General features: G+C 40.2%; 1 protein-coding gene across 1 annotated transcript; it reads left to right on the plus strand.

Moving 5' to 3' along the window:
* Positions 1-16741: 16741 nt before the first annotated feature.
* Positions 16742-18451, plus strand: LOC111889121 (cytochrome P450 81Q32). Its single transcript, XM_023885264.3, has 2 exons — positions 16742-17667; positions 17755-18451. Exons 1-2 carry the CDS (start codon positions 16777-16779, stop codon positions 18373-18375), a joined length of 1512 nt encoding a protein of 503 aa, XP_023741032.2. The 5' UTR covers positions 16742-16776; the 3' UTR covers positions 18376-18451.
* The last annotated feature ends 8560 nt before the right edge of the window (positions 18452-27011 follow it).

Consider the following 27011-nt stretch of genomic DNA (forward strand, 5'->3'; position numbering starts at 1 on the left):
AAGTAATTCTCAAGAATACCCATACATGTTTGTTATGATTATATGTTATGGGAATTACATGTTAGGATAAGGCTAGGGATACTTTCAGTAATTGCATGATAGATTGGCCTAATATGTGATGCCTTGTAGCCTAGGGAACATTGGATGATATGCGAGATTGGGAATATGTATTAGTATCAGTAATTACTAAGTGTATGCTTTAAAAATTGTATACAGTTAGGATCATATAGCCTTAGAATGATTGATTTGGCCTTATTTCCTGTTCCTCGTTTGGTTGTGGTCCTAGGGTAGAGTTTTTTATTCGACTGTCTATTTGATAATGTTATGTGTATAATTTGCATGCATAAGTCAACCGATTAGTCTCCAAAGGAATTGTTATGGATTTAGCGGAAGTTGTTTAAGAATTTCGAGATTTGCTGAAGTATTGGGAATAACCAACCGGTCTTGGAAGGTATAAGCGGTAGGCGTACTAGTCAAGGAAGGCTAGATGTTGTGGGACTCAAGTTGTCGACTACTTCCATCAATAGAGATTGAGTCGAGGTAGCATATCACTCTTAATTATGGGAAAGTGTTGTTCGCATGGGTTATTCCAGCCATCGGAGTTGTTAGCAGAAAATTTAGTATCTATTGGCGATCCGTTCGATCCGGTTGAAGGTTATAGTTCTATGACACAAGCTGGAGTGGTTTAAGGGTTTGGAGTTGTATTATGGGGAATACTTGGGATTATTGAAATCATTGAGGATTCGAGAAGTGTTCCTCTAGCTTTGGAATGTGTATGAGCGTTAAAATTGGCTAGTAATGGAATGCTAGTTTTTGTAAACTTGGGTTGTCGGTAGTTTGAAATGGTAAGGTTACGAGATGAATTGGAAATCCATCAAATTTTGAAGATTGGAAGAGCATAGTAGAATCCAAGTGGGGTAGAATCACTTGTTCTAAGGGACTGCACAAGGATGGATATCAAGTTTCGTTGCACACCAGAACTGACGCATGGCGGGTACGTGGATGGATTCAGGTTGAGGGTTATGTTGGAGCCTCTCTCCCTGTTGTTGTCTGATTAAGTCTTTGGGGTTCGAAGCATGACTCGAATATCCGATTGGGGCATAGTCGAGTGTGGTTTCGACTCATGATGATCTTGGTTTGTTGGGTCTGATGGATGTACCGGGCAGGGCCCAATGCCAGACGGAGTCTGATGGATGTACCATGGGGCCAATGTCAGACACGATCTGATGGATGTATCGGGCGGGGCCTGATGTCAGACGAGGTCTGATGGATGTACCGGGCAGGACCTAATGCCAGACAGGGTCTGATGGATATATCGTGTGGGGCCCGATATATGTATGTATTTATACATGATGTGCATGGTATGAGGATCGTTGGATCCAAGAGGAGGTTAGGCCTGTATAGCACTCGACTAGGTGATAACCTTAGGTGAGGCCACACGGTTATGATGATGTGAGTAGGACTCATAGGAGATCGATTGGAACATGGTATTTGATTAAGTTGGGAGTGGATGACTCTGCGGTAAGTGATTGGTATCTATGTACTGTATAGGCTAGGGTAGCCTTTTCAGTAGGCTCTCAATAGGAGCCTGGTTATTAGACCAAGTTTGAGATTGTCAGTCTTAGTGGTGGATTGCGGGATGTTTATCCTAGTTCAATGGGAGATCTCCATGGATGTAGGAGATCTTGGTCAGATCGGAAATGTGAACTTTAGGTTATCAAGATGTGAGTTTTAGATTGGTTTGGTACTTAGGGGTGAGACTTGTGTTGGGAGTCGCCCTTGATCTCAAATGAATGATTCATCAGTGATGAATAGTTGGATACGTTATCCTAGGTTGGAAGAGGAGGGTTGTTGGAGCCATCAAGGCAAGCAAGCTTGGATAGCTCTTGCCAGATAGACCTTCGTTCAGGAGTCGCATGGTACGATGTGTGAACCTTTCAACCTCATCAACCAGTTGGAAATCTGGTATATCAGTTAATTGGTAGGTAAGTACAAGAACATGGAGGTCTCGGTTGCATCTGGAATGTAATTATGGGGCAACAAGATAAGCCTGAGGTGGTACTAGTGATCGGGACTCATGTTAGGTATCGCTTGTTATTAAGTGAATATGTTAAGTCACTTGTTGCATATGTTAAATAATCTCAGAGTAATTGATTTGATCATACTGTGTAACTCTCGTCTAAGTCTAACCGTGGTAGGGATGAGTCTTTTACTCGAAGGATTATCTAAGCTTTCTAATAAGTGAACGGTTTCTAGCAGTAAGAAATGGTCAGTAATTTTGTTTTCAGTGAAACAACAAGATAATTGAGGGTTGGAAGTGTTATGATCAATTGGAATTCGAAATGGAGTTGAAGTGGTAGTGATTCAGAGTGGGTTTTTATCAAAAAGTCAGATAGGTTATTAGGATTTTGGACTTCGGGCAGAGTAGTAAGGGTTATTCTCCAGTGGTTAGCGCTGGTGGGGTAAGGATCTGTGCGTCGTAAGGGTTTGAGAGCCACACTAAGGTTGGTATCAGTTGCAATTTTGTAATGTTGTTATATGCTTGAATAGTTTCATAGGTGCATGATAGTAAGAAGTGATTGTGAGGACGAAATCCAATTAAAGTGGGGGAGATTTGTAACACCATGGTTTCTAGGTATTTACACTTTTAACCTTGTTGTGTTAATTTTTGGCACTTTGGTCCAAACGCCAGTCGTTCTATGATGGACGTCAGGCGTTTGCACGCAGAGACCAAACCCTAATTTCAGGGTTTGCACCCTATTTAAAGAACATTATGGCCTCAAAACCCTTTACCACTTTGGCCTCCATCCTCATTTCGAAAACCCTAAGTTTATATGAGAGTTTGAAGCCTTGATTCATCTTTTTGGTATCATTTAGTGTTCTTAATAAGAGAAGGGAGATCTTTTGAGTATTGTGGTTGCTCTCTAGCTTTTGGATCTAGAATATTGACAACTTGGAGCTTCATTTTGAGGTATAAAGTTCGGATCTTGATGTCTCATTTGTTAGATCTTGATTTAGGGCTAGTTTATGTTCTTTTTGGTCCCCAAGACTTGATCTTTGTGAGTTTTGAATGCTCCAGAGGTTTAGACTGTCCTTTCAAGCATAATAGTGAGTATAGAATAAGAAAAATGCAATACTGGGTATTCATAATCTTCCATGCAAGACTTTTGGGGACTTATAGTTTATTTTGAGTTAGGATCTTGGTGTTGGGCTCATTGTAGCCATGCATTTCTATAAAGTTGGCAAGTTTATGGCTTTATACATTTCATTATGTTGGATCTAAAGTTTGTACATGAGATCTTAAGCCATTAAGACATTGGTTTGGAAGTTGGTAATCAGCGAGCAAACGTCAGGCGTTTGCATGGGAACGCCCAGTGTTCGGATGCCAAGCGTCACAGGGTGGAATGCATGGTGTTCTCAGCAGAAGCCTAATGGATCGATTTTGGTCCTTGGACCGTCAATAAAAACTACAATAAATTACATAAAAGGTCTCTCATTATGATTTCATATATCTTATGGATATACTTGACCTACATTTTTACCCTTATGCCATTTTTTTTATTTTACATATTTATTTATTTATTTAAATATTAAATAGAAATGTCACACCAAGCCCAATCATATCCTCAACATTATTGTGACATCCCCAAAATCTCGGCCAGAAAAGTCCGATTTTCATTTATGCTTTTAAATAATTTCAGAGTAAATCCTTTTGATTTGAAAGAGTTGCGGAATTTGTTCCCAAAACAAAACATGATAAAATAATATTTATCAAAGCATTTCATCAAGAGAGGCATTTCATTATATAATCAAAACTCGGGATGTCATGTTCCGATACAGACCATAAAGCATAAACGATAAACATTGCAAGTCATTCAACAAATATATACATATACAGACTTGTAAACAAAACAACAAGATGATCCATCCATCTTACGCCCTTGTGCCACTTCCTGTAATACAAATAAAACTGAGTGGGTCAGGCTTGGGAGCCTGGTGAGCATATAGGGTTTTCAACCCAAAATAAATAAATTATATTTAATTTCACCAACCAATCACTATCCCGATTACCCATTCCCATTATCCTCACTTTATGTCCCTAAAACAACAACTATCTCAAGGGACCTAATCTAGGATTTTCATCGGGACGGACATCACTGCGAAGGGGTTTCCTCAACAATAGATATCCTAAAGGCAACCATGAGGGGGATAGAGTACACCGGTGAACACATCGTTCACAACACCTACAGGTTATGAACCTGCTAGCGTTCCACTGGACTGTCTAGAAAGAGTCCGTGGTCGTTATCCATACTCCGCTGAATAACTAGATCAACAACAACAACAACATCGAGGCCTCTCATCTGTTTATTACACACCAACTATCTACCCATGTTCTACCCAACATATTAGTAGATAAAAATATATATTTTTATACGTAGTTTAAAACCTGTATATCATTTTCATTCAATATATATTCCACATAACAGATGAGGCATACCACATAACACTTATTCCATAGAAAACAATTCAGATCTATGAGATAGAATAAAGTGAATATCCATTCACGCATACAATCACAAAATATACACATAACAAGTATATCATATAAATTACTTCATAGTTACTCGTTAGAAGAAAGTAGCTATACCCTCACACCTATAAACCACAATTTACTTAATACACTCAAACCGCACTTGTATTATTATCGTGTTTATGAAAGGTAGTATACACTCACTTGATCAGAAGACGATCGGACAGCACTACGACTTGCAGAAGTAGTAATCCACAGCAGATCTGGAAGATCTCCTCAAAAATCGAACTTCTCGCGGGCAGAGCTTCGGCTCAGGAACCGCACTTCTCGGGATCTTCGGGATCTCGGGACTTGCCTCGGGGCTAGAGTATGATACCGGGGCTTCGGGGTGGCTTCGGGGGTAAAAATGCAGAACTTCGGCACAAAGATGAGAAGAAATGAGCAAATAAACTCTGAACCCTCGCATCCTATTTATAGTGAAAATATCTGATGTACTCGCCGAGTAGGGGACACCTACTCGCTGAGTTGGTCCATACTCGCCGAGTAGGGGACACCTACTCGCCGAGTTGGTCCATGTGGCGGCTTTCTGGTGGTGCCACGTGTCAAATTCCGGGTGGTGCCACGTCACCCCTATCGCGTGTTAGCCTTCGAACTTAGAAAAATCATAACTTTCGCATACGAGCTCCGTTTTTGACGTTCTTTATATCCACGCGTAGCTAAAATCAAGATCTACAACTTTCGTTTAGACTCCGTCGGCTAAATCTTGACCGATCTCAAATTTAACAGTAGGAGGCGTTTAGACTGTTAAATGACCGCGAAGAATTCGTAACTCCTTCATACGAACTCCGTTTTCGTCCATATTTTTACCGTTGAGTTCCTATTAATGAGACCTTCAACTCTCATTTAGGTCGCGTAAGCCAAAAACCGGTCGAACTAAAATTCGAGTTTTGGGTCGTGCACTGCTAAGCCGAATCTTAGAAAAATCATAACTTCCTCATACGAAGTCAGATTTGGGCGTTCTTTTTATTGACGCTCTTATCTTAACATATTCTACAACTTTTGTTTAGATTGATAAGGCTAAATCTCGCTCTATCTTAAATTCACTATTTACGCTTCCCGGTGCCGTGCCGGTTTTGCCGTAAAACTTCGACAGGTCATAACTTCTTCGTTATGACTCGGATTTCGGCATTCTTTATATCTTCGGAATCCTTGTTTCGACCAATACAACTTTATCCAATGATATCAAGTTTATTTTAAACTTAAATTTCGACGCTTATTTTTATTCTTAATTAATCAACCCACATAATTAAGCAATTAAGCACAAAACACATAATACTCAAATAATACATTATTATCATTTCAAATTGGGTTACAAAGGTTAACCTAGACTATTACATTGCTAAAAATGGCAAGCCCGGAAACACAGGCGTTACAATTCTCTCCACCTTAGAATGATTCCGTCCCCGGAATCACACGTCAACAAACAAATGCGGATAGCGACCCATCATGTCACTCTCCGTCTCCCAGGTGAGATTCGGTTCATTCGTGTGTTTCCATCGGACAAGCACTAACCCAACCATCTTGCGTCGCATTTTCTTAGTCTTTCGGTCAACAATTGCCTCTGGTTCTTCAATCAACCTTTTGTTCTCATCAATTCTCAATTCAGAGATTGGAATTATGTCGGGAACTTCTCCCGTGAACTTCCTCAAATAACACACATGAAAAGTGTTATGAATTCCATTCAGTTCTTCAGGTAATTCGAGCTTGTAAGCTTGATTCCCAATCCTCTGAAGGACTTTAAACGGTCCAATAAACCTTGGACTCAACTTTCCCCTTTTACCAAATCTTATAAGTCCCTTCCACGGCGAGACTTTAAGCAAAACCAAATCCCCAACCTCAAAAGTTATCGGCCTCCGCTTCTTGTCAGCATAGCTCTTTTGACGATCCTGAGCCGCTAACATTCTTTCCCTAATTATTTTCAACTTTTCAGCAGTTTGATGAACCAACTCCGGTCCCATAAACTGCTTTTCCCCAGCCTCATGCCAACAAGACGGCGTACGACACTTCTGTCCATACAAAGCTTGGTACGGTGCCATCTTAATGCTCGAGTGGAAACTATTATTATAGGAAAATTCTACCAACGGTAAATGTTCATCCCAATTACCTAGGAATTCCAGAGTACTTGCTCTCAGCATATCTTCAAGTGTTTGTATCGTTCGTTCGCTCTGACCATCAGTCTGTGGATGGTAAGCTGTACTTAAACACAACTTGGTACCCATTTCCTCTTGTAGACTTTTCCAAAACCTCGATTTGAAACGGCTATCACGATCCGACACAATCGTTAATGGAACACCGTGAAGCCTCACAATTTCCTTCACGTAAGAATTCGCAAGATTCTCCATAGACCATTTCTCCCTGGCCGCTATGAAATGCGCACTCTTAGTGAATCGATCAACGACCACCCAAATCATGTCGTGACCATTCTTTGTTCTGGGCAGTTTAGTGACAAAATCCATAGCAATGTCTTCCCACTTACCCATAGGCACAGGCAAAGGTTCTAAACTCCCGTAAGGTTTCTGATGTTGTGTCTTGACTCTCGCACAAGTCACACACTCGGCCACATACTTTGCAACATCAAGCTTCATCATCGGCCACCAGTAGTAGGGTTTCAGGTCCCTATACATTTTAGTGCTACCCGGATGAATCGAGTACATGGTCTTGTGAGCTTCTTCCATCAGAAGATCTCAGACTCCTCCTGTCTTAGGTATCCAAATCCGATCTTGGAACACCTTCAGTTCATGACTGTTTACACCGAACACCAACGTTTTGCCCAAACGTTCCTCCTTTCTGTCATTCTTCTCAGCAGCTTCGCTCTGAGCTTTCTTTATACTTTCCAAAATAGTCGAGACAACTTCAATTCTCAACGCTCTTGGCCTTTTCCTTTCAAGATTGACTTTCCGACTGAGAGCATCAGCAACAACATTAGCTTTACCGGGGTGGTAAAGTATCTCGCAGTCGTAGTCTTTAAGTAATTCTAGCCAGCGTCGTTGCCTCATATTCAATTCTTTCTGATTAAAGATATATATTGGAGACTCTTATGATCAGTGAAAAGTTTGCACTTCGTGCCATAGAGGTAATGCCTCCATATTTTCAGAGCGAAAACTACCGCTGCCAACTCCAAATCATGAGTCGGGTAGTTCTTTTCATGCTCTTTCAGCTGTCGAGACGCATATGCTATCACCTTTTCTCTTTGGGTCAAAACACAACCCAATCCAACACCAGACGCATTGCTATAGACAGCGAAGTCTTCAACTCCATCGGGTAGAGAAAGTATCGGTGCCTCGCATAGTTTCTTCTTTAGCTTCTCGAATGCTTCTTTATGCTTCTCACTCCAAGCATAAATAGCTCCTTTGTGGGTCAAAGCTGACAATGGACTAGCGATCGAAGAAAAGCCTTGGATAAACCTTCGGTAATATCCGGCTAATCCTAAAAAGCTTCGGATCTCCGTGGGACTTTTCGGTTGTTCCCACTTTGTTACAGCTTCGATCTTCGCTGGATCAACCATTATCCCTTCTTGGTTGACCACGTGACCCAAGAATTGGACTTCACGAATCCAAAAATCACATTTGGAGAACTTTGCATACAACTTCTCCTTCTTCAAGACTTCTAACACTTCTCGCAAGTGTCTGCCATGCTCCTCCTGGCTTTTCGAGTAAATCAGAATGTCGTCTATGAACACTATCACGGATTTATCAAGGAACGGGTTACAAACCCTATTCATCAAATCCATGAACGCTGCTGGAGCATTGGTTAGTCCAAACGACATAACCAAGAACTCGTAGTGTCCATATCTAGTTCTGAATGCAGTCTTCTCGATATCTTGCTCCCTTACTTTTAGCTGATGATATCCTGACCTTAGATCGATCTTCGAGAAATAGCTCGAACCTTGCAATTGATCAAACAGGTCATCAATCCACGGCAACGGATATCTATTCTTTATTGTTGCCTTGTTCAGCTCTCTGTAATCAATGCACATTCTCATGCTTCCATCTTTCTTCTTTACAAATAACACTGGAGCTCCCCAGGGTGATGAACTAGGTCTAATGAAACCTTTGTCCAATAACTCCTGAAGTTGCATCATTAGCTCCTTCATCTCCGTCGGTGCTAATCGATAAGGTGCTTTTGCAATTGGCGTCGTTCCTGGCAACAAGTCAATACGGAATTCCACTTGTCGATCTGGTGGTAATCCAGGAAGATCTTCGGGAAATACTTCCGGATAATCACACACCACTGGAATATTCTGTATCACCTTCTTTTCCTTTTTAGCATCAATCACAAATGCTAAATATGATGTACACCCCTTGGTTAAACATTTTCTGGCTTTCATCAATGAAATGATTCCAGAATTCACTCTGCGTTTATCTCCATACACCATAAACGAATCTTTCCCAGGCGGGTTTACTTTGACTATTTTCTTCTTGCATAAAATTTCGGCGTCGTTGGCGCTAAGCCAATCCATTCCCAATACGATGTCGAAACCATTAAGTTCGATAGGCAATAATTCCTCGTGGAACTTATTCCCATTCAGATCAATTAAGATGTTTTTCATGCGATAGCTAACAGGTACAAACTTGCCACTAGCAACTTCGACTAATAAGGCATTATCTAGTCTAACAACAGGCAAAGCTAGCTTTCTACCAAATTCATGCGATATAAAGGAGTAGTTGGCTCCATAATCAAATAAAATTTGGGCAGGCAATTCGTTAACGAGAAAGGTACCTGAAGCGACATCAGCTTCATCTTTAGCAGCTTCCAGTGTCATCTGGAATGCTCTCGCCTTTGGCTTTGGCAGAATGTTGGGTCTAGCTGCCTCCTTCTTCTTCGGGCAGTCCCTCGACATATGACCCTCCTCACCACAACCATAGCAAACTTTCTTTGTGAGGTTACACTCATTGGCATAGTGCCCTGGCTTTCCACACTTGTAGCATGTGTTCGCCACCTCACATCTTCCATGATGCTTCTTCTTACATTTGTCGCACCATTTCGCTTCACCTCCACCTCCCCTCGAACCAGACTTCGAGAACTTGTTTTTCTTGTTGGACCCTGTAGTTCCATCGAACTTCCTCTTTTCTCCAACATCTATCCCTTCCAGACCCCTTTCCTTCTGCTGGGCCTCCACATTCTTAGCTGCACGAATAGCCGTTTTCAGAGTAGTTGCCATCTTGACTGTCGGACCAAAGTCGGCAGGCAGTCCGTTAGCAAACCTCTCAATCTTGGAGAGTTCCGTTGGCACTAGGTATGGAAACAACTTCATCTTCTCAGTAAATGCAGTAGCATAGTCATCTATGCTCATCTTCCCCTTCTTTAAGTTTTGAAACTCATTGTTCAGATCAATCAGATCTATCTCCGAACAATACTGCACCCTTAACTGTTCCAAGAACTCCTCCCATGACATTTTCAGGGCTTCTCCTCGTGGCATAGTATCTGCCAACAACTTCCACCAACTCAAGACTCCAGTCTTCAGTTGCCTAACCGCAAAAGACGGTCTTCTGTTTGTTGCTACAGTCGCAACTTTCAAATACCATCTCCATTTCGGAGATCCAATCCATTATCTCAACAGGCTTTGGGCTCCCAGAAAGACTTGGCGGCTTGGCGCCCAAGAAGTTCTTGTACATTCGCCCATCCTTGTTGTTTCTCCTTTCTGGATCGTTCCTTCATTCCCCTTGAGTCCCAACTTCACTCATCATGCGACTATTGTTCCCTTCCTCCGATTGCTCGGTAATTAATTTGGGTTCCTCAATAGGTATGATAGGTTCATCCCTATTATTATGCAACATTTGTCGCATCTCCTCCCTTTGTTCGGCTAGCATAGCCCGAATCATGGCTTGCACCGCAACCATTGTTATTGGTTCTGGTGCTGCTGTTACAACAGGTATCTGCTCAATCACTGGCGGTTGATTCCTGTTTTCATCCGCGTTTCCAACGCCACTCCTTGTTCTCACCATTTTGATCTACACACCGAATAAGGTGAAATTAGATCCTCATTCACGATAGATATTCAAATCATCCTTATTATTCCGAAACGTTTACATGCTAGTTCTAATGACGTAGACGCACGCTTAGAATCCAACACACATAAGGTTTCCAGATCCCGTCGGCAACAGACCGTAGATCCTAACAATTAATATCATATATGGCAACATATAACATTTAGCACATAAAAGAATTTTAGGCAACTTTCCTAAAATAAACTAGTGCTCGTGTCTAAAATCCAACAGACACACATCTCAACATTCCACTTAGCATTCTAAGTTTAAGTCTAGAAATCCTACAAATTCCTAGTTCGCTTAAACTAATGCTCTGATACCAACTGTGACATCCCCAAAATCTCGGCCAGAAAAGTCCGATTTTCATTTATGCTTTTAAATAATTTCAGAGTAAATCATTTTGATTTGAAAGAGTTGCGGAATTTGTTCCCAAAACAAAACATGATAAAATAATATTTATCAAAGCATTTCATCAAGAGATGCATTTCATTATATAATCAAAACTCGGGATGTCATGTTTCCGATACAGACCATAAAGCATAAACGATAAACATTGCAAGTCATTCAACAAATATATACATATACAGACTTGTAAACAAAACAACAAGATGATCCATCCATCTTACGCCCTTGTGCCACTTCCTGTAATACAAATAAAATTGAGTGGGTCAGGCTTGGGAGCCTGGTGAGCATATAGGGTTTTCAACCCACAATAAATAAATTATATTTAATTTCACCAACCAATCACTATCCCGATTACCCATTCCCGTTATCCTCACTTTACGTCCCTAAAACAACAACTATCTCAAGGGACCTAATCTAGGATTTTCATCGGGACGGACATCACTGCGAAGGGGTTTCCTCAACAATAGATATCCTAAAGGCAACCATGAGGGGGATAGAGTACACCGGTGAACACATCGTTCACAACACCTACAGGTTATGAACCTGCTAGCGTTCCACTGGACTGTCTAGAAAGAGTCTGTGGTCGTTATCCATACTCCGCTGAATAACTAGATCAACAACAACAACAACATCGAGGCCTCTCATCTGTTTATTACACACCAACTATCTACCCATGTTCTACCCAACATATTAGTAGATAAAAATATATATTTTTATACGTAGTTTAAAACCTGTATATCATTTTCATTCAATATATATTCCACATAACAGATGAGGCATACCACATAACACTTATTCCATAGAAAACAATTCAGATCTATGAGATAGAATAAAGTGAATATCCATTCACGCATACAATCACAAAATATACACATAACAAGTATATCATATAAATTACTTCATAGTTACTCGTTAGAAGAAAGTAGCTATACCCTCACACCTATAAACCACAATTTACTTAATACACTCAAACCGCACTTGTATTATTATCGTGTTTATGAAAGGTAGTATACACTCACTTGATCAGAAGACGATCGGACAGCACTACGACTTGCAGAAGTAGTAATCCACAGCAGATCTGGAAGATCTCCTCAAAAATCGAACTTCTCGCGGGCAGAGCTTCGGCTCAGGAACCGCACTTCTCGGGATCTTCGGGATCTCGGGACTTGCCTCGGGGCTAGAGTATGATACCGGGGCTTCGGGGTGGCTTCGGGGGTAAAAATGCAGAACTTCGGCACAAAGATGAGAAGAAATGAGCAAATAAACCCTGAACCCTCGCATCCTATTTATAGTGAAAATATCTGATGTACTCGCCGAGTAGGGGACACCTACTCGCTGAGTTGGTCCATACTCGCCGAGTAGGGGACACCTACTCGCCGAGTTGGTCCATGTGGCGGCTTTCTGGTGGTGCCACGTGTCAAATTCCGGGTGGTGCCACGTCACCCCTATCGCGTGTTAGCCTTCGAACTTAGAAAAATCATAACTTTCGCATACGAGCTCCGTTTTTGACGTTCTTTATATCCACGCGTAGCTAAAATCAAGATCTACAACTTTCGTTTAGACTCCGTCGGCTAAATCTTGACCGATCTCAAATTTAACAGTAGGAGGCGTTTAGACTGTTAAATGACCGCGAAGAATTCGTAACTCCTTCATACGAACTCCGTTTTCGTCCATATTTTTACCGTTGAGTTCCTATTAATGAGACCTTCAACTCTCATTTAGGTCGCGTAAGCCAAAAACCGGTCGAACTAAAATTCGAGTTTTGGGTCGTGCACTGCTAAGCCGAATCTTAGAAAAATCATAACTTCCTCATACGAAGTCAGATTTGGGCGTTCTTTTTATTGACGCTCTTATCTTAACATATTCTACAACTTTTGTTTAGATTGATAAGGCTAAATCTCGCTCTATCTTAAATTCACTATTTACGCTTCCCGGTGCCGTGCCGGTTTTGCCGTAAAACTTCGACAGGTCATAACTTCTTCGTTATGACTCGGATTTCGGCATTCTTTATATCTTCGGAATCCTTGTTTCGACCAATACAACTTTATCCAATGATATCAAGTTTATTTTAAACTTAAATTTCGACGCTTATTTTTATTCTTAATTAATCAACCCACATAATTAAGCAATTAAGCACAAAACACATAATACTCAAATAATACATTATTATCATTTCAAATTGGGTTACAAAGGTTAACCTAGACTATTACATTGCTAAAAATGGCAAGCCCGGAAACACAGGCGTTACAATTATCCCATTTATTATCTTTGCCTTCCTACTGTCCTCCAAGGCTTGAACGAGGTTTGGGTAATTGTGATACTGTTAGACCACCATTAGAACATGAATCTTGCTCACTAGATTTTCGACCATCGTTGGATTTTAAAATTTTTGATGTTGCTTGGATCTTTATCGCCTTAGGCTTAAGGGAGTGGCCTCGCCATCCCTCTCGTTACAACCATCGCCATGAGTTTCTATAGCACCCCCTATGACTCAACAGGAGACTCGCTAGCAATGGCTCGTTACACCCACAACGAGAAGAGAGAGGAGAGAAGGAGGGAATGTGACTTCTGATTGGTCCTTTTTCTTTATTTCTTCTTTTGATTTTTTCTTTTTTAAAAATTCAAGCCGTTTCATTGGTCCTTTTTTATTTGGTTTATTATTTTTTTTTTTCTAAATCTAAATGTATATGTGATTAAGATAAAAGCTTAGGTGGAAGTTAAAATAAAATATGATATGACAATATGTTTAGCATGTACTAGGAGTGTTACTACTCCTAATAAGTAGTTTTCTTTTGATTTTATAGAAAACTACTAAGCATCAAACTAAATACTATATAATCATATTTCTCATATTGAACTTGAGGTCTCACCATCAATAAAAACATAATAAATTACATAAAAGGTCTCTCATTATGATATTTGAACCACATTTTTACCCTTGTACCGTTTATTTTTTTTTATTTTATTTTACATATTATTTATTTATTTAAATATTAAATAGAAAGGTCACGCCAAGCCTACTCCTATGGTCAACATTACCTTCTTTATTATATTTGTCTTCCTACTGACCTCCTAAGGCTTGAACTAGGTTTGGGTTTCTGTGATGCTATCAACCCACCATTGGAACATGGATCCTGCTCATTGAATTTTCGACCACTGTTGGATTTTGAAAATTTTGATGTTGCTTGGATCTTTATGGCCTTATGCCGTTGATAGCCTTTCCTTGTTGCATAGTAGGCTTGCATTTTCTCAAAACCTTTCCTTCAATCTCTTCTTTAGACTGCACTTGTAACATGGAAAAAGAAAAATGAAAACTCAAATTGTTCCAAATTTGCAATCATCTTCATTATGTTTAAATAATTTTATCTAATGAGAACACATGTAAACCCTTAATATAACTAATGTTGTAGAACTCGTTACTTGGTACCTGTTCGGCCGACTACCGAGTAGCGAGTATTCAGGAGTACTCGAGGAGTACCTTGGATTCGGTAATTCATGTAAAATATTTTTAGGGAACTTATATATGTCAAAATCATAAGTTAAAATCTTAAGTTGATTGAAATATATAACAAAATTTTATATATATATATATATATATATATATATATATATATATATATATATATATATATATATATATATATGTGAATACACAAAAACTAAAAAACACATAATAGTCGCACTTCATGAATAATAACTGAAAAATAAAGATATATATATATATATATATATATATATATATATATATATATATATATATATATATATAGTAATAATCACATGCGTGTGTGTTAAATAATAAATCGTTAAGTACATTATACATATTAATTACTGAGTTGATCGGGTTTTACAACACTGCTCAGTTTAGTAAGGAGCCGATCAGGGAGTACTCGGGATTTTGTAGCACGCCTTGGTAAGGAGCTGAGTAGCGAGTATTTGGAGGTGTAGTCGGCTAACTCGGCGAGTTTTACAACACTGCTAATGACCAAAAACCATAAAAATGGACTTGAAAGTTAGCGATTTCTCGACGAGTTCATTTGGTTCCACAGTTAATGGAATCCTTATTGTAATGAGTGATTTCATTTTTCTATTCTAGGTTTATGTAACCGTGGGTTTTCGATGATAGTTATGATTTTGGTTTCCCTTGATTTAATTTAGAGAAATTGCAAATTTAACCAATTTTGCTAATTAATTTGCAGTTAATAGCCAAAAAAACTCAAGGTTACAAAAATAACCACTAAAGTCGCAGATGGGTTAAGCCTATCTACAATTTGACCTTCCTATCTGCGAACGTACAAGTTGCTAATGCATGGTTGTGCATCGGGACTTGTACATTCGCAGATGGATTAGTTCATCTACTACCACCTGCTATTTTGCCTTTTTTTCAAGGTATAAATACCTTAAAAAAAATGAAACACTCATTTTTCTTGACTTTTATTGGAGAAAACTCTTTCTAGGGAGCTATAGAAATAATAATCCATACTAAAATAATTGAAATAGTAATAATTGATGTAATTAGCTATATTTCAACATAACGAGATATATATACAATTGTAATATGTCATCAACATGATGAATGCATAAAAATTATCTGTGAATATATGTCATTTTTTTAATAACAGTCTTATTAAACTATAACAAACAAAATACAAAAAATTAATTCTTTCCCGTCCATACCAGCAGCTCCCATTTTCTCCCTCCATCTCATGGATGTCATGTTAAGGGTCATAGAAGTTGTCCTCTTATTTAATCTTTGGCAAATATTCACACAAACAGTCTCGTCTGATTTAAGCTTTTGCAAATAATACAATAAGCATATATAATGATCTTGATAGACATACAATTCCTTACATTCGGGTTTCTACTAGCTATTGAGCTATAGTTAATGTGCATTCAATATTTTGTAACTTGAAAAAAAAAGTAAAAAAAAAATCTAGAAATACAAATATGTATAATGTATACACTTAATAACCGCCTAAGAGAGAGTGTTCCCCACCAAAAATCTAGAAAAATAACTGTTACAAATTTTTTTTTTAAGGTTTTTATACCTTGAAAAAGGCAAAATCGCAGTCCATCTACAAACGTACAATTCACTGATGTCCAACCATATTTTAGCAACTTGTATATTCGTAAATAAAAATGTCAAATTGCAGATGAACTTAATTCACTTGCGATTTTAGTGACTATTTTTGTACCGTTGGGATTTTTTTGCTATTATCTGCAAAGTTAACAAAAATTGCTAAATTTACAATTTTCTCTTTAATTTATCTGTTAAAGGAATCTTCAATTGATTTGATTTCCCTGCCAATGCTAACGTTTATTTACATTTTATAGTAACATTTCATAAAATAAATAAATGACATTAGAAGAGAATAGTTATTATATGTGGTAATGTGGATCAAAGACCAAGACTAAAACCGCATGAAAATAAAACCATTTGAACCAAAATTGATGATTGACTATGTAATAAGAACCATTTTTATAATTTACTCTAAATTCTACGACAAAACTCCTTCAGTCAAATTTGCATCAACCAAATTCGTACGAGATAAGTGTAATATGTCATCAATACCAAATTCATTTACTTTTCTAGAAACTTTGAATATGATTCATCATGTAACAATTTTTATAATTATCTAGAAAGAGCAACGAAAATTGAAAAATGGAAAAGCCAAGTCTTCAGTCTTCACCATTTTACACGTAAGCCAACGTAGTCAATGAGCACTAACTTTTTACCAACTATAAAACTAAAATCAAAATCCGCCATTGGAGCATACACCACCATCTTCAACAATGGAAGTATCTTATCTATATGTTTCCTTTTTACTACTTCTAGGTTCCTACCTCTTCACATCCCTCTTTCGTCGAAAATTCTCCAACCTCCCGCCCACTGTCTTCCCGTCACTCCCCGTAATCGGCCACCTCTACCTTCTGAAACCACCACTGTACAGAACCTTGGCAAAAATCTCCGACAAATATGGCCCCATTGTCCGCCTCCAATTGGGCTTCCGCCCTGTCGTAGTGATCTCCTCCCCTTCCCTGGTCGAAGAATGCTTCACCAAGAATGACGTCATCCTCGCCAACCGCCCTCGGATGCTATTCGGGAAGATCATCGGTGTCAACTACACTAGTTTAGCCTGGGCGCCCTACGGCGACAACTGGCGCAACCTCCGCCGCATAGCATCCATCGAGATCCTATCAATCCATCGTCTGAACGAATTCCACGATATACGAGCCGAAGAAGGAAGGTCGCTGATCCGTAAGCTAGCGTCCAGTTCTTCTCCGGTGACTATGAAAAATTTATTCTATGAGTTGACTTTGAATGTGATGATGAGGATGATCGCCGGGAAGAGGTATTTCGGTGGTGATAATCCGGTGTTGGAGCAAGAAGGAATACGATTCAGGGAAATGCTACACGAAACCTTTATACTCGCAGGAGCTTCCAACGTCGGAGATTACTTGCCAATTTTAAGTTGGTTTGGAGTGAAGGGACTGGAGAAGAGGTTGATCGCGTTGCAGGAGAAAAGGGATGTTTTCTTTCAAGGAATTATCGATGAACTTCGCAAATCAAAAGGAAGTGATCAAACCGGAAACAAAAGGAAGACAATGATCGAAGTATTGTTATCACTACAAGAATCCGATCCCGAATACTACACTGATGCATTGATCCGAAGCTTTGTGCTTGTAAGATCAATATAATTTATCAGATAACTATCGTTTCTTGTTTCTTGATTTCTTAGAAATCTGATTATCGTACCTTTCTGTGATCAGGTTTTATTAGCAGCTGGGAGTGATACTTCAGCGGGAACCATGGAATGGACCATGTCCCTTCTACTAAACCACCCAGAAGTTCTAAAAAAGGCACAAAAAGAGATCGATCATGTTGTGGGAAATGATCGTCTTGTTGATGAATCAGACATATCAAATCTACCTTACCTTCGTTGTATCATAAACGAGACCCTTCGACTGAAACCTCCAGGCCCTTTACTAGTTCCACACGAAGCATCAGAGGATTGTGTGATCGGAGGGTTTAACATCCCCGGTGGGACGATGGTGCTGGTGAATCAATGGGCGATACATCATGACCCGAAGGTCTGGGCCGACCCGGAAACGTACAACCCGGAAAGATTTGAAGGTGTGGAAGGGACAAGAGATGGGTTTAAGCTGCTGCCGTTTGGGTATGGAAGGCGGAGTTGTCCGGGGGAAGGGTTGGCTGTTCGTGTTCTTGGGATGACTTTGGGGATGATGATTCAGTGCTTTGATTGGGAAAGGATTAGTGAAGAAATGGTGGATATGAGTGAAGCTCCTGGGCTTACGATGCCGAAGGCTGTTCCATTAGTCGCCAAATGTAAACCACGTCTACAGATGGAGAATCTGTTGTCGCAGTTGTAATTAAGTGGATTGTTTATTGCTTCGACACTTTTTCACATACTTTGATACTTATGAGTTATGATCTGCCTTCATGTTACTTTCAACCGGTGGAGTGGGTTTGGATCATATTTTATTATTCGTTTATTCGTTAAAGATCCATACCCGTTAATCACTATCGATATGATTTGTTTATGACCTATCCTATCTAGAATTTTAAAAAATAAATTTATTATTTATAAGTTATAGATTTATCAATCACCGATACATTGTTTAGTACAGAACGCGAGGAGTTTGATCGTTCAATTTCCACTTCCCATATCTTAATGGTTGAGTTTCAGTCGACTCTCAATGCAAATAGTACAGATTTAGATATGTTAGGGGCACTAAAAATATATCGAATAGTTTTTTTTCAAGTCGGGTCAAAATTGTATTAATTATATGTTGGGTAATCTTGATGCTTTAAGTCATGTTAATTGGGCTCTTTTGATGGTCATCGTGTAGGGTTTTAGTCGATTTATTTAGTTTTGGATTTGGTCATATGATGGCCAAGTCGAAGGAGAATAATATGGCTTAGTTGCCATTTTCATTGGAACACATACACCTACAAGTTTTTAGTTTTTTTCCGTTTGTTTTTTAGCTATAAATAGGAGACTTTGTAATCTACTTTATGTATGGAATAATGTAGAAAATTTTCCAATAACTTTTTGTTTCTCCTTTGTGTGCAAATAAAGTTAAGTGTTTTTTTTTTATTCCACTGGGTGTAAGATCTATAGCACTAGAGAGAGGGCCTGATTTCCAACATTATATATGCATGAAACCTAAATTTATTGTTGACAAAACACATGAAATCATTGTCCACAAAACACAATAGCTTAATGGTGCATTCTGAATTATTGTTCACAAATCAACCTAGATTAAATGGTGTTTTCCTTTTATAGAATCTTTCCATTTCTGTCCAAAATGAAAAATCGACGCAATAAAAACTAATCAACTAAGTTGTTAATCTCAAAACACATAAAATTTCGTATCTAACAAAATATAAACAAAACCTAGATAAAAATGCACAATTTTATATATTTACAACTTCATAATCCTCTATTAAGTTGAAAACTACATATATTCAAAATTCAATCTCACAATTTACAATTTAAATTAATAATATAAGTATATAACATTATAAATAACAATTTTTAAGGTTTAGAAAAATAAAGTATGAAAATTAAAAATTAGTTTAAGAAATCTTTACGTACCTATTTGGAGAAGAAAAAACAAAAGGAAGACTTTTTTGTTGCTTTCGTGCCACTTTAGGCCTGAAATAGAGAAGGAAGAACTGAGTATCTATAACTCTGCATCGTTCAAAACTTTTGATTGTGTTTTTACTGCTGCACTGGCGCAAAGAAGAAAAAAAAAAGATGCAGTTGTTGTTGTTAAAAGAGTTAATTTTGTGTCTCATTTGTTTTGGTTGAAGGCATTTTCACGACAGCCCATCGTTAAGGCATCCTTAATTAGCAAAAGAGTTTTCATTAAAAATTAAGCCTATAATATCGCCAAAAATCTTAACAATTGTGGGCATGTTCCCCCACTCGGCCCTTAGTGGCCCGTCCGACATTTGTTTTGTTTTGGAAATGTTATTTATTAAGTTATAAGTAAAGTTTATTTTAGAATAAATATTTTCTGGTTTTACTTTTTAGTGATTCATGTTATATTTGTTGTAATTCATAATTATAGCCAAATTTTAATAGGGAAGTTCCAAACTATTGAGAAAAAGTTTCAAAAAAGTCTTATTTTTTTTTAACAAAAAAGTCTCATTATTCTGAGAAAATCATATAATCTGTCATTTGTTGTTCAAATATAAAAATGATTTTTTTCGTTAATTTGGGTAAAATGTTAAATAACCGAACTTTTATGTTCAAAAAAAACTTTTAGGACTTTCTTGAAACTTTTCTGTAGATTTCCCAATTTTAATAATGTAAATGGATCATGTAAAAAGGTTGAAAATCCGTTGATATGGTGTGTAAGAGTATAGATTTAATTATAGTTTATTTTAGAATGAATGTTGTATGGTTTTTACTTTTTAGTGATTCATGTTATATTTGTTGTAATGTATAATTATAGCCAAATTTTAATATTGTGAATGAGGCAGGTAAAATGGTTGAAAATCCGTTAATTCGGTGTATAAGGGTATGGATTTAATACTTAAAATCTTGCGGGTTACGGGTTACGAGAAGAGTTTGGATTAACATTTAGAAATTACTTAATAAGTTTGGATCAATGTTTGTCTATTCAAACCTGCTTCATTGCCAAACCTAGTTACATCTTGTTGATAGGAAAATATGAAATGAGTTTTAATAAGTGGATTCACATTACATGTATTTTGGGATTCATTTATAAAAGCTTTTAGTCTTTAAAAAATAAATATTATGAAATTATTTATATTTTTATTTTATAATCGATTCAGTTTTTATATTTTATTCAATTATTTCTCAAAAGTGACCATTGATTGCATTTTGTTCATTTTATGCGATAAACCAGTCAACAATACTCCAACAAAATATGACGATTTTTTCATAAATATGATTAAATATAAGTTTTTTAAATATATATATATATATATATATATATATATATATATATATATATATATATATATATATATATATATATATATATCATTATTGAATATTTTAATATTATCTTAGTAAAAAAAACTATCTAATGGATTATATCTTACGTTAATCTTGTAATATTTTTTCTTGTCTGACAGTTAATATCTATTATAAAAATAGCCATTTTTATAATATTTATATCTAACCGATTGTATTATTTTACATTAATCTTACGATAGTTTGTTTCTTCCATATAAGATTGTTTTTCTCCTTGCAAAATCACAATCGTAAGATGCCATATAAATTGTAACCAACATAACATCCTACCAATATGATTTTAGAAAATAAAAATATATTTTCGTCTATTAGTTTAAGTTAATAACAAATACTAGATACATCTCTAGTATATATCATTTTACCTAGGTGATCCTATGATATTAAGATCAAGATCATGATTTTAACATGTAACATCCCGAAATATCAAGGGTAGAGTTGAAGGGCTAAAAGAGTAAATGATCAAGGGAACTCGACGAGTAGAGTCGCATTTTGGTCGCGTGTTAAGTGGCCGACTCGGCGAGTCCGAGGATGGACTCGGCGAGTAGGCGCTGAGTGGAGAAAACCCTAATTCTCGGGTTTGAGCCCTATATAAAGAACATAACATCCATCCCTCAGCCTCTTTACTCATCCTCAAGTCCAGAAACCCTTAGCCTTCGTGTGTGAGTGATCATATTGCATTTGGAAGCTTGGAGAAGCAATTGTTGAGGAAATCTTGAAGGGTAGGAGGCTTGGAGCAAGGGGCTTTGCTTGGATTCGAGTTCCATTGCAGTTGGGGCGTTCTTTTGAGGTAATATCTCGTCCTTGGGCTGTTACTCTTATGGATTCATCATTTTGGGGTTTGTGTGGAGCTTATCTTGGGATGTTTTGGGGTTTGGAGGTTAGATCTGAGGTTGCTACCTCAGATCTGGAAGAGAGAAGGTCTAGAGTGCATGAAAGTCCCTGTTTGTGAGTGGTTGATGGAGCCATCTTGTCCCAAACCCAAACCCTAGAGTGAAAATGCATAGATCTCTTTGGATTCACGTAAAGTTTGCCACTTTACGTGATGGATGGGTTGTAGGAGGCTAGATCTATGTTTTGGATCAATTGCATGGCCTGGAGTACTTATGTATGGATTCAGACCGGTGGTACTCGGCGAGTCACATGGGTAGACTTGACGAGTTGCTTGAAGATGAGTTGGAACTCGACGAGTTGGAAGAACAAATCGGCGAGTTGAATGAAGATGGCCTGGAACTTGGCGAGTTGTATGAACAACTCGGCGAGTAGGTTGAAGATAGCCTTAGACTCGGCGAGTCTGTTCTTGGACTCGGTGAGTCTTGTCGAAGAGTCCCAATATTTTCTGGTTGAGTCGAGAATCGGCGAGTCAAGGGATGACTCGGTGAGTTGTGGGCGAGTGGACTCAGAGTTGTTGGACTCGGCGAGTCTCGGGGTGACTCGGCGAGTTAGGTCGCGGATTGAGGGAAGTTCTGAGTATTGGGACTCGGCGAGTAGAGTCAGTCAGGGGTTGACTTTGACCTTGTCCAAAGGTTGACCAGTTGTCTTCCAAGGGTATTTATTGAGATGAGTGTTTTAGTGTTCAGTGAAGGAGTTCGTGTCGGAGTTTGGAGCAGCGGGATCTTATCCTTTCAGCCGACAGTTTCGAGGTGAGTTATCCTCACTATATCAACAGGGTCTAAGGCACCAAGACTGGCCCTAATCGGATTGAGATCCGGGTAGTTGTTGTTATGTTATTGCTTTGATATGTTTGCATCCTGATATATAGGAGGGTATATGTTAGAGACCTGATTGAGATTGGTATCCTGAGAGATAGGGTGATGCTATGCTAGTGACCGGTTAGGTCGGTATCCTGGTTAGGATGATGATATGTTTGATCTGCTTGTTGACTGTGAATTGCTATATGATTGTATGTATATGTGCACATGGTTGTTTGGACTGGAGTTGGGTTGAGGCGGGTCCTGCTTTGTGTTGTAGGCCAAGATACCCAAGGCGGATCGGTTGTCCCGAAGGCCCAGCGAGCGGTCCGGATAGGCTGTAGGCCCCAAGAGGGCGGACCAGACGTGCCGAGGCTCGGAGAATGGACCAGGCTGACTGAAGGCCCGGTGCGGGCAGACCAGTCATATTGTAGACTCAGAGAGTGGACCAGGTGGATTAAAGGCCCGGTGCGGGCGGACAAATCACACTGCAGACTCGTTGTATGTAGATAGATTCGGAGAGTGGACCAGGTGGATTGAAGGCCCGGTGAGGGTGGACCAATCACACTGCAGACTCGAGGTTTATGGGTAGACTCAGAGGGTGGACCAGGTGGACTGTTGGCCAGTGCGGCGGACCAGTCACACAGTAGACCCGAAGTGCATGGCTGTTCTTTGATCGGATATGTTATGGCATGTTATGCGTGTATGGTATATGTGGTTGGTATTTTGGGGATATCTCACTAAGCTTTCGGGCTTACAGTTGCGGTTTAATGTTTTTCAGGTTCTTTAGGAGACCGTGGCAAGGCGAAGGCGTGATCGTACCGCTCCTCGTGTCTATGTTGTGATGAGATTCTGGGAATACTTAAATTAGATTGTATTGAAAACCTTTTTGTAATAACTTTAATGGAATCGGGTTGTTTTCAAAAAAATTAAATTGGTTGAAATTTTTGGTCGTTACAAGTTGGTATCAGAGCCTTGGTTTGAGTGAATTGGAGGAACATTCGTGTGACTCTAGTCTCAAATCGAGGAGAGTTTTCAAAAGAGTATTTAAAATGGTTTTCAAAATGAGTAAAGGAGGACGCGGAGGTACGATCAGCCGGAGCCAGTAAGTAACCCCAAAATACCATACATGATATTTGTTTTGAGCTTTGTTAGAACAGCATGCTAGTGCTAGGCTAGGGATCTTCAGGATTTCATGATAATGTTGCCTGATTTATGATGCCTGTAGCCTAGGGTTTCCTCATGAGAGATTTCCAGTGTTCCTCTAGTTGTGAGGGTTGAGCGTTGTTATGCATGTTTTCACTAGGGTGTTGTGGTAGTACTTCATACAAATATGGGTAGGTGTGGAAGGTAGTATGGGCCCGTACTACTGAAATCACAGGACCCATACGTGTATCGGGGAAACCATGACCTCTAGGGTTGCGTTGAGAGAGTTGGTTGCCGGGGTAGTAGGAAGAGTCTGAGATTTCGTGGTGTTCTTTTCAATATGGAGATTCCGATGCATGCTGGGAGTGGATCCGGGTCAGGATCGGGAGCAAGAGAGGGAGTACCTGACGGGCCAGTGCTGCCCGAGGTTATGGATCAGATGAGATCGTGCGAGTTGGATGCGAGGATTCGTGAGATCCTGCAGGATGAGGTTGCTGCGTTGTTCTGGGCCGAGTTGCCGGAACTGTTTGGGTCGATCAAGACCGCCATGATCGAGTATTTTGATGAGCGTTATGCAGCTCTCACAGAGATGGCTGCCGCGACGGCTACATCGGCTGTAGCAACGGCAGGGGGAGGAGTTGGTCGGGGCTTTCAGTATCGGGACTTCAATAATACGAAGCCTCCCACCTTTGATGGAGTTCAGGACCCGATTGTTGCTATGAGATGGTTATCGGACGTGGAGGGGTGTTTCTTCACGTGTTCATGCCCTGTTGATCAGAGGGTGAGGTGTGCTCTGAACCTGTTGAGGCTCGGGGCAAAGGATTGGTGGAGATTGACCACGGGGTCATATTCGGATGCACAGAGGGCTGCGGTTTCATGGGATCAGTTCAGAGAGATGTTTAGCACTCGTTATGTTCCGCGGGTTGAAAGAGAAAGATTGGCTCAGGAATTCCTTGAGCTAAAGCAGGGTTCGGAGTCGGTGACGGAGATCACCAGGATGTTCACTGAGAGGGCGATGTTTTGCCCTGAGTTCGCTTCGGAGCAGGCTCAGATGTCCCGATATCTGAGTATGCTCAAGAGGGATATCAGACAGTTTGTGTCTACGCAGAGGTGCGAGACCTTGTTGGAGTTGCAGGAGGCCGCCAGGCGGCGTGAGTTAGAGATTGAGTTGCATTTGCGTGAGTTGAGGCAGGCTCCGGTGCAGTTGCAGCCGGCACCGAAACGGTCCAAGACCGTTGATTTCAGGGTAGGAGAGCAGAGTAGTCACACTTGTAGGAAGTGTGGGAGGAGCCACACCGGAGTATGTAGGTCCGGTGGCGCATGCCGCAAGTGCGGAAAGGAGGGGCACTATGCGAGGGATTGTCGACAGTCAACGCAGGCTCGGGATTTGAGGATTTGTTATCATTGTCATCAGGTGGGACACTTGAGGGTCAACTGTCCACAAATTGTTGCAGGACTGGTGCAGGCTCCAGCACCGGCCACTTTGAGGATCACGGGTGGAGGTCAGGGTGGAGCGGAGCCCCCAAGGGCTCAAGGTCGTGCTTTTCAGCTTATAGCAGAGGAGGTCAGAGCAGTGCCGAATGCAGCCGCGGGTATGTCTCTTTCTTGATGTCTTCATTATCTGTGATTATTATGGAGTATTGTGTATCTGCGAGTCTAATTGTGTGGCTTTCGGTGTGGTATTCGTTGTTCTTTGTGGGTTGTGGTATGGTTATGGGTTTAGTATTGCGAATTTCGTTGATTATCATTCTTGCGAGTATCTTAGTGGTAATCTGGCGTCCGATTTGAGGATTGGATAGTATTGTTTTCTGAGGAGTAGTTAGCTGCAGATTGAGTTTCTTTTGAGCTCGGGTGGATCAGCGTCGATATGTGCTTTTGGGAAGGTTGCCCGTGCTTGCGGGGCGCAGTTCGCATGTAAGTGATTGTGTTGTGTAAGGTTGTTTAGCGAGGTCAGTGTTGGCGACCGGTGATTGATAGTCAGTGCTCTAAGTGGGGGAGAATTGAGGATTCTCCGGAAGGTCGATGGACATGAGAGGTTGATTAGCTGCTTGGATTTCAGAAGTGGTTCTATCAGTCAAGAGTATAGGCTGGTACGAGTAAGTGGCAGGCATGCGGGGCGGGATACAGACCTAGGGCATTCGATTGTGGAGGGCCTGGGAGTAGATCGGGATCGAGCATGTGCGATTGAGACATAGTTCGGAACCCTTAAAGGGCTAGAACAGTATGCATGGGAGGATTTCCGGGAGAGATAGCTCGGAATGATGAATGTTAGTTGAGCGGTCCGGATAGACTGAAGGCCGGTGGGCGTACCAGTCAAGCCGAAGGCTCGAGTTGGAAAACGGTACAGCCAGGCTGAAGGCCCGGGAGGGCGGTCCAGATTGGCTGAAGGTTCTGAGAGTGGTCCAGATTGGCTGAAGGCCTGGTGAGGCGGTCCAGTCATGTTGAAGACTCTGCAGGTATTGTTAGTCCGGTTAAGGAGATGGATTGAGTATGTTGCGATGTGTTAGCATCAGAAGGTCTGGCCCCGGGTATTGATCTTGATTAGTGGAGATGGTGCATGGACTCGAGAGTCCTTGCGAGCAGATTCAGAGCATGTGTGTGGCATCGATAGCGGTTATGCTATAAAGGGGTGGTGCAGCGTTGGGTGAGCACCGTGGCACTTGTCGTGGTGACAAGGCAGCCAAGTGGATTTCCTTGGTAAGGAAAGAAAGAGAGGAGTGTAGCTCCGAGAGGAAGAGTAATTCACGGAAGTGAAAACGGCAGTGTAGAGTTATGATCGGAGTGGTCTGACGATGGTCATTGAGCAGCATGATTACGGTGGTGGTATGGAACAACATCATGATGGGATGTCTGCTGAGGACGCGGAAGGGATTCCGCGGGTGTAGAGCCAAGAGTCTTAGGATGGATGCAGGGATGGAGTCTGGGACTCCCAGCTTGATTTTGATCAAGGGTTGTGTGCGTAGTGGTGGTTCCTCCTGGGGATGTTGGAGATGTCGTCAGTGTGACGGGTTTTCCTAACCCGAGAGTGCGAGGGCTGGTGCAGCATGTGGGTGTGATTGCAAGAAGAGGACTCGTGGGAGTTGCTCTGAGATTGAAGAGTGGGTCTTTCTGTCAGCATGGAATGGATAAAGTGGGATTCGGATCGGGGATCCGGTGGTTC

Source organism: Lactuca sativa, chromosome 1, assembly GCF_002870075.4.
Source record: "Lactuca sativa cultivar Salinas chromosome 1, Lsat_Salinas_v11, whole genome shotgun sequence".
NCBI lineage: Eukaryota > Viridiplantae > Streptophyta > Magnoliopsida > Asterales > Asteraceae > Lactuca > Lactuca sativa.